This window comes from Drosophila rhopaloa, unplaced genomic scaffold (assembly GCF_018152115.1).
Source record: "Drosophila rhopaloa isolate 14029-0021.01 unplaced genomic scaffold, ASM1815211v1 contig_155, whole genome shotgun sequence".
NCBI lineage: Eukaryota > Metazoa > Arthropoda > Insecta > Diptera > Drosophilidae > Drosophila > Drosophila rhopaloa.
The window spans coordinates 6,654,419-6,664,139 of record NW_025335034.1 but is presented as its reverse complement, the minus strand read 5'-3'; the positions used below and the strand labels follow the sequence as shown (position 1 = coordinate 6,664,139).

The 9,721-nt window shown below is 39.1% G+C and overlaps 1 protein-coding gene across 1 annotated transcript; it reads left to right on the top strand.

Moving 5' to 3' along the window:
* Positions 1-515: 515 nt before the first annotated feature.
* On the top strand, positions 516-1,810 carry LOC108047369 (ubiquilin-2). The gene is given in 2 exon segments (XM_017127525.2): positions 516-1,379; positions 1,382-1,810. Coding segments are annotated over 2 exon segments (1,071 nt in total). The 5' UTR covers positions 516-637; the 3' UTR covers positions 1,711-1,810.
* Positions 1,811-9,721: the final 7,911 nt, after the last annotated feature.

Sequence of the window (9,721 nt, the reverse complement as noted above, 5' to 3'; positions counted from 1 at the left end):
TTTTGATGTTTGCTCGTTTTCACACGGCGAGGTGCAGGTAATTGACTAGATGAGAGAAAAGTAGGCAAAAGGGTAACTAGAGTTAGGGTTTAAGTAACAGGACTACGCCTTTAGCACCTCTTTGTGTTTAGAAGTTCCTTTTTTTAAAATCTTAAAAATGGTCTAAATCTGAGTTTTAAAATATTTCTCATTTCATTGCAATTTTTATTACAAAATAATATTTGTCTTTTGTTTTTATTTTCAAAGTGTTTTTTTGGGGCAAAAAATTAAATAATATATTTCAAAAAAATGATTACAAATGTTTTTTTTTTACATTCTTACATACTGCCTTTAAGGGGCATTTATTATAGCACCCGTGATCTCGACGTTCATTGGACATCGACCCACTTCACCAATACTCTTTCCCCAATACCCTTTCACCAATACCCTTCACCAATACCATTTCACCAATACAGATCACTTTCTGCCGAATCTAGGTGCTCTACTGAATGTCACCCGGAGCGTTTGGGATTCGGGCGGACTAACGACATATACATACATAGCTCTCATCGATCACTTTTATTTTATAACTTTTCGCTCCATATTATAGAAAATACACCCGGATCTGGTCTTTTTATAGACTGCACAAAGCTAAGGCATGAACTGCGAAGGGTCCATAGTTATCCGCGCAAAGGGTTGCGGTCGCGAGGCCACCGTGTCGCTGCGCCAAAAGGAACTGATCCGGAACCTGCGTGCCCTGGTGGCCGTGCGCTTCGAGCAGGCTATAGCCCGCATCGTCCTGGTCTTTGCCGGCCAGGTGTTGCGTGACGTCGGCACCATCGACAGCAAGGGCATCGTCTCCGGGGTCACGGTTCACGTGGTTTGCCGAGCGGAAGTGCCCGACCGTACATCTCCGACGTCGAGCCCGGTCACCATCAATATCACAAAGACTCCGGCGGTGCGCGAGGGCCTTATGAGGTCGTTGTATTCGGCCAACATGGCCTACTTCGGGCTCAATGAGCCCGGTGTGCTGCGGAACCTGCTGCAGGCTGATCCGCGGATCCGGAGCCTGATCGAGGAGAACGCGACGATGCGCCACTATCTGAACAGCGACCAGAACCTGCGCGAGATGCTCTCGATGGCCTTCAGTCCGGCCAAGAAGGAGTTGGGACGCCGCCGCGACCTCTACATATCGCGCTTGGAGTTCGTTCCCGGAGGGTACAGGATGCTGGGCCGCCTAAACTATTTCATGCTCCAGGCCTACGAGGACAACGTGGCCATGTCTTTTCAGCAGGCATCGCAGGGCGCCAAAGGGGGCTCGAACCCCCAGCGAGGTCGCGAAAACAAGGATCCACTCCCAAACCCCTGGCGACGCTCCCCCGCACCCCCCGCACGCCTGGCGAGCTAAGGGGAATGGGCATCTTCGCTGGACGGATCCCCGTGAACCAAAGTGGCAGTGGCAGTAGCAGTGACAGTGACAGTGGCCTCGATGGCAGCCAGGAAAAGTCCCAAAAGCGGCCGACCACTTCTGCACCACAGATCAAGCGAGCTGACTCTCCTCGCCGCGAAGAAGGTCGCTGGGATTGGTGCTACAAGGTCCAGTTGGAGCAGCTGGTCCAGATGGGTTACCAGAACCGGAATCGCAACATTCGCGCCCTTCTGATCTCCCTGGGCAACGTTGACAGCGCTGCCCGACTACTGGACCACTGGGATCGGTCTGTGGAGAAATGAACTTTGTTTTGCGGTGCTTTCGTTATGTTTTGTTTTTGGGGAAATGTCTGAGAATTTGTACACCGATTAAAAACTGCAAAATATAGAACTTAAATACTTATGTAGAATCATACACAGAAAAATCGTGGATCCGAAGTTGATTTCTCAATGTAAGACCGATCTTCTGTACAAAAGTTTAGTGTCCGGAAATGTGTCAAATGCACTATCACTACTTTATGGAATAATGTAATTAAGTGGGTCTTCTAGTCTAGAGGCTCGAATTTCGACCTTTTTTAACAATTAATAAAAAAAAGCAATAGATATTTTTTTATCCGTTTTTTTATCATTTGTTTATTAAACTTAAAGGAGTACATATAATAAATTTAAAAAATAAAATTAGTTTTCATTAAGTTATTCCATCTTGAAGAAGAGGGGGATGCCATGATTTCTATGCTTGTCGTTGTCTCAAAAATAAAACAATGATAGATTCTTAATGAGTACGAATGTCGCTATGGCATGAAGCACCAAAAAAAATAATTTTTTTTTTCATGAAATGGCGGCAACTTAAAGAAAAAAGTCGATTTTTTCAATAATTTTTGCATTTTGTCAAATTTTTAAAAATAATATAAATTTAAAATTTTTATTTTTTGTTGGTTTTGGCGATAGAGATATATTTAAAGAATATTCATGCCAAATTTCAGGTAAATCGACTGATTAGAACTTGAGATATAGTGGCGACCGCATCAAAAAAAGTAGTTTCGAGAAAAACGCGTTTAAAGTTCAATTGTTCGCTCAACCGGTCTAGTTGCCACGTCACTAAAACGGCTTTAACTTTGAAAATAATTTGAGTTTTGAAAAATCCTTTTAGGGAGATATTTGTGAATATAAAAACTATCGAATTATGAAAAAAAATTTTCGATTTTCTTAAATTTCTAGACTAGAAGACCCCCTTAAGTCTATTGTCTCCGAAATTATTATTCATTTAAAATATTTTTTTGTTTTATGAGTATAGCATGTATAAAAAGATTATGATGAGTCTTATGTTTAGCTTTTACACACATATGTATTACATAAGAGCGACAGGATATGGTCATGCAATGTGTTGTATTACTTAAAACTTTATCATGCTTTGACCCCATCGATCCTAGCAACTACAAGATATAAATATAAATAGATTAAAATAATACTATTGTTTTTGGAAACCTATTTTAAAAACTGAACTTAAAATATTGTTTAAGATCTTTAAAATATCAATAGATTCGCGTTTTATTTTTAACAGATTGAGCTCTTTAAGTCATTTGTTGAAAAAATATTAATTTAATAAATTTACCAAAGCTCTTGGATAGCGGAATTGAAGCTACGAGTCACATTGCCAATAATAGAAATGTTTCTCCAGCAGGAGAATAGTTGCGTTTTGATTGATTTAGCTAGCACTTGAGTTGACAATGGTGAGTTTATGTTATATTTTTGTCGGTAATCTTATTCATGCATTGAAATAATTATGTTGTGATAAGGGGGGTATGGTATTTACATTTTTTTTTGACAATTTTTTATTTTTGAATGCACAACATTTGAAGAATATTGCGTTAAAGTTTTAGAATGATCCGGGTAAAACATCCGAAGTTATAGGTAGTTGCACGTAGGTGAGTTAGTTCGTTTTTTATTCGATTTTTGGGTGTCTAAAAACTTTAAAACGCTCTCCTGAAAAATTGCCATTTCAAAGTCGGTGAACACGATCCTGAACTCAACGTAGTTACCTTTAGAAACATCTTAACTAATAAAATAAATGTTTTCTTATTTTTTCTGATGAACCAGTAACGTGTTATGCTGTTCACCGCCTACGGAGCTTGGCTGCGAACGGTTCATTTTTTTTTTTTTTTCGATGAAAATTTGTAAAAACATAGCTTAAATGGTGTACTTTGATTAATCTGACATTAACCGTATCGTGTGACAAAATTCATGAAAATAGGGCTTTTTTGGCCGAATTAACCATACTCACCCCTTTAATACCATCTTTCATTAGACATACAATGTCATAGCTAGGTGGTACATAATTTTATTGCTTAGAGCATACTTTATTTGTAAAAGTACACATTTATTTTACATTACTTAAAGTCTCTTGTATAAAAATTCAATAATGGAATAGGTATTTGAATATAATTTCAGCTGAGTAGCAAAAGTTATATTTTTTCGACAAATATAGCATACAAATTAAGCTGCCACGCCCATCCACTGATTTCATTGTTGTTACAGGAAAGGTGGAGTTTTGCCTTTTACCCATTTGGACTCATCATGAATGATGTATTTTTTGGACTAAAGGACGCACTGATTGATGGCGAACACAGGGATACCATTCAGCTTTCCCTTCTTAAATTCGATGGTCGACCTTATTTTTCTAAACAAAAAAGTGACAGTGCATTTTAAAAGCTCATGCAAACCTTTCATTTAAACTTTTACAAGATTAATATGATTTTGCCTTGGGCTTAGCTTGTGTAAATGCTTTAAATCTATAACGTATGCTTCCAGGAACCAATTAATTCTAATGTACCACTTTTTCACACAAAACAATTTTTATTGATTGAAACCAGTAATTCCCATGTTCTAGAGCGCCATCCCATTAGCTAAAAAACAATTTCACCCTTCTTGGAATGAACGAGGCGATTACATTAATAAACAGTTCTAATTTTACTGTAATAGCAGTAGTTTCAGAGTTTTTGTGTTTCGAATATTTGCTAATTGTAATCATTGGTAAATTATTGGTTTTTAAACAATTTTTTTCCTTTTGAGTAGTTTTTGAATTTACTGTCATTACGTAATATAAAACATAACAAGAAAGGAAAGCTAACTTCGGGCGGAGCCGAAGTTGATATACCCTTGCAGAATACTCTGTAAATTATATTCTCCAAAATTATTCATATAATGCATTCTTAATACTCATAAAAAATCCCAACTTCCTAACTTTACAAACACGAAAGTTATGGCATTTCCGATCAATCAGTTATATGGCAGCTATAGGATATAGTCGGCCGATCCTTATGAAATTTGGTAGGCCGGATTGATTGGCCAAATATAAAACCCATAGAAAATCCCAACTTCCTAACTTTACAAACACGAAAGTTATGGCATTTCCGATCAATCAGTTATATGGCAGCTATAGGATATAGTCGGCCGATCCTTATGAAATTTGGTAGGTCGGATTGATTGGCCAAATATAAAACCCATAGAAAATCTCAACTTCCTAACTTTACAAACACGAAAGTTATGGCATTTCCGATCAATCAGTTATATGGCAGCTATAGGATATAGTCGGCCGATCCCGGCCGTTCCGACTTATATACTGCGTGCAAAGGAAAGAAGGGTGTGTGCAAAGTTTCAATTCGATAGCTTTAAAACTGAGAGACTAGTTTGCGTAGAAACAGACAGACGGACAGACGGACAGACGGACAGACAGACGGACAGACGGACAGACGGACAGACGGACAGACGGACATGGCTATATCAACTCAGGAGGTGATCCTGATCAAGAATATATATACTTTATAGGGTCGGAGACGTCTCCTTCACTGCGTTGCACACTTTTGACCAAAATTATAATACCCTCTGCAAGGGTATAAAAATGTACTGTTAATTACAGTCACTTTTCGGTAAATTTAACCAACCAATTACATCTTTTAAACTGTAGAGTTAATTAATTTTAGAGTTTATAAATATTTGAATTCTTAAACTAGTCATAGGTCTTAATTTTATCATACCTATTACATAAATAAGCGGTTCATTACTTTAAGATTATGAACCGTTATATTTGTCCCCGCTATTGAAAAAGTATTTTTTTTTAGAAGAAAATTGTTGATACGTTTGAACGACACATACTCCAACTGCTTGTTTGTGTTCACACAAAGATTTTAGTTATTATTGTGTAATTATTGTTGGTTCGCATATCATATAGAAGGATCTTCGATCAAGTTTTTAAAATTGTTATTCGAGAGTCGTTGACAATTTCTTTTCCGATTTTTGCAAAAATGCCTTCAAACTTATCGTCACCATAACCGTCAGTAGACCCATCACTATCAATGATCAAAATGCATGATAAACCACTTCGTAGTTCAAAGCTGATTGTCAGAAACATTTTACCATGCTACTACTATGAGCAACTCCTCTTTCTTTTTTTAGGCGAGTTTTGCATTTTTTTTGCGACTCTTTTGTTTTTGACATTATTTAACCATAATGGTAATTCATTTGGGGTCCCGACCATTAATGTGCGCACTTTACAGGACACTAATCTTTATCTTCGCGGATTGACAACGGAAGGTGAAGAGGCGAAACAACCGCTAAGCCTTATAATGATCCTGTGCCTCGTAAACGTCCGAGTTTTATAGCATTTTCTGTTTACGGTTTCAGAGTTCAAACAGTAAATATTATTAAGGTTATAAGTGCGGTGGCGTTTTGATGTGTTTCTTTTTATGTGTTAAGAATTTTATGGGCCATCATTTGTTTTTAACTTGGCATACATAAAAATACCGACGTTTGAATCTATTCACTTAAATTTTTCTTATTATTTGGATAAAACTTAATAGTTTATAAAACTCAATCCCAAAATTACTACAGAAAAAAGTGTAATGCCTGCCTATTATAGTATTTATCTCACGGTTATCGGTCTTTAAGGACTCGTTTTAATAGTTGTAAAATGAGGAATAAGTTAACAACACACTAATCTCGACAATACTGTAATCTTATGTTAGCGAACCAATCCCTATAACGTGTATGGTAAAGTTCAAGAAACTTGTTGTGTTTGGCGAAATATTATAAGGACCAAACCGAAAAGAAGCTTCCTTTACAAATATACAAGCTTCTTACACTGACAAAAAGATTTTTGCGAGACATCGCTTAATGAATACTTCTTTTGCCCAACGATTTGATTCATAAGTTGGTCAGGCATAAAGTTGGTTGGGAAGTTGTTTGTTTTGAAATTGCTCATGCATTGCTGACATCGAATAAAAACACAATCGGATTTGCTTTTAAATTGAATTAATTGCCAGTCTGGCTGTGTAAAGTCTCGGTTCCCCCCCAATCAACTTGGAAAAGGACAAATGACATCATATTATTCTTTGGCGCAGAAGGAAAATCTATAATTTGAAGCGACTCGATGGAGCCGCGATTCATGTTTACGGCGGTACAGATGAGTTGGCGCTGGGCTCGCTTAATTTATGTGTATCCAGAGCTTGTTGGCGAACTCTTGTAATGTCTCAATATGCCCAGCTGCTTTCCATAATCCGAATCAAAATGTGAGATGGTGTGGCATTAGCATAGATAAGTCATTGGTGAAGTGGCGTGTAACTGCCGGGGAAGAGGCCACCCCAAAGCAGTTCGGGAATCAAGTTGACAACTAAATTCAATGCGACCAAAGTGAAATAGGGTTCGTTGACATCATTTGTCTGTTTCTTTTCGTCCGTTTGCTCATTGGGGCAGCAAAAATAATAGAAGTACACACACACACCATACACAATTTGCTTAGCCCGGCTTTGCTGGCCCCGAAATACCTGCTGCGGTCGTAACATTCTTAAGCAGACCTGGGGTTGTTGGACGTAAGAGGATACCACTTCGTTTCCTTTGAATTTATCGATTGGCCTGGCTCTGGCGTCCTTGCATGTTCGCTGGCTTATTTAAATTGGACTCGCACATAGTGGTCCAAATGGCTGGCTCATATCATACCAAGACATTTCTGCCACAACTCCCCCTCCCCCACCACATACACACTTATCCCTATACACATAGACAATACACATATACATTATACATGTGGGCCATGCAGTACCTGAGTTGATAGAGTGGCAAAGCAAATTGTTGCTGCTGCTCCTTTGATCCCCGGATGGATGTATTATGTAGGCAGTTGGCGATGGCGAAAAGTCACGCGATTGCCACAATAACACTCACACTCGCACACAGAAATGCAATGGAGCTGTGCCGACACCATTGCCGTCGGCAATTATTTACGTTTTCGGGAGGTGCGCGACCGATTTGCCCTGTTCTGCCGTCGAACCACCGTATCCTGGCACTGCGAGATAGCGACTGAAACTGTTTTGTTTACAGATGGGCGCTCAACTCCGCTGTGCTGCAAAGGGAACTCTCTCGCTCGCTCTCTCTGCCTCTCTCTCGCGGAGAGACTCTGCGCAGACGCGAGTCCTGCGGAGGGGCACAGGATGGAACTAAATCGCTGTCGAGACAGAGGCCCATGAATGAACGCCAATTAGCCAAGCCGCCTAGCTACACTTTGCTAACGTGGTTATGATTGGCAAGGCTCTATTTGCGTAGCCTACTTTTCGGGGCGCCAAAGAGGCGCTCAACTTGAGCGCAAATTGATTGTGCACATATTTCGCCAGGTAGCAGTACCGGATCCGGATCCATCCATCTCACTGATGGATGAGCATACATCTACATCCGGTTGGGGGAACGGCTCAACTGGCAGACTGGCAGTCTCACTGTCTGACGACTTCCCTTTTCGGTAAGGCTTCCATTTTTGCGGCATTCGTTGTAAAAGGCAAAGATGTAATAAGGGCGGTCAAAGTTCAGGTGTGTGCCCCATGATTAGACTTATGCCTAGGGCACTTGATGTGCTTTTACAAGTGGACTCGAGTGCTAAGTGGACGTAATTGAGTAATGAAGAGCTGCAAAACTATTTGTTACATAATGCTCCCTGTTCTGTAAATTAAGGAAGCACACATAATAATAATTATTGGGGAACACAAAGAATATCTTTTTCAATAACCAAGAAATCGCATACCAATATTTTTCAATTCGAATAGTTTTAAAAAAAGTTACCTTATTACATAAGGGCTTTTAATTATAGTCCGTTTTTTATGCAGAATCATTCGCGATTCATTAGGAAATCTCGTAAAGCTGATCATCACTGCGCAGCAAACTTTTGTCCCCTTTGCATGGGTATGAATATCAATAATTGAATTTCATTGGGGAACGATGGAGCTTGAGTTTTATTGGGGATTGATGGAGTTGGTGGGCACTGAATGACCTCTCACCCTGGCAAAAAACGCAGAAAATAAATGAGGACGTTGCCTGCCAGAAGCAAGCAAACCGTTTTTATGGGCCTGTTATTATGTTATCAGCCACAGCTCGCATTTCTCTGGGTGTTGTTGATGGCTGTAGGTACTCGGTACGAGGTGCCAAAGCTTATCATAACATATGCAATAATAATCCAGTGCCATTTGCCACAACAGCGACGACCACAAAATACGACATAAACTTTTATAATAAACCCGAAATGTGGCCGCAGTATCGGCCGGCGGCTCCCAGGCTTTGTTGCCTTTAACGTTTATTGTTTTTCCCATCCTCGATTTTGACCCATCTACATCTGCACACACACTCGTATATCCACATAAAGGCTTATCCCGGCCAGAGCCCCATTGATAGGCATTTCCCCCATTAGGGAAAATTATTGATGGCAGCCAAGTATCGGTTACCGATTCTTGTGGATGTTTCAAGGTCACATAAATGTTTAAGAGAATGACAGATGCTTTAGCTAATGGGTGCCTATTAAAGAATTTTTTCAAAAATCGTGTAAAATAAAAAAAATAGCTACAATATTTAGCGACCAAAATGATAATTCTGAAATGATGTTTTATGTGCAGAAAACTTGTCTAAAAATCTTAACCCTTGTCAGTGCTTGGGGATGGTTTTTTAATTAATTGGGAAAATCTTTCCTGATCTTGGCAAATTTTAATACACCACCCTCAAGACCTAGCTGACCAAGTTTTGACTTAAGCTTAATCAACAATAACAACAGCAATATTTCTCCCTAAAATGTGTATATCAAATTATTATCCTTAAGCAACACTGAAGACCCAATGTTGCCAATTGAGTAGCAGTGCGCTAATACTAGCTTACAACATTAAATTTCACTCAAGAGATTGATTTTTTAATATAGATGCTATGGTTTAAGAAAATTTGTTAAAAACCTTATGAGACGCACGCATAAATTGGACGTTAAAGAACACTAGCATACAAAGCAAAATCTATTTTA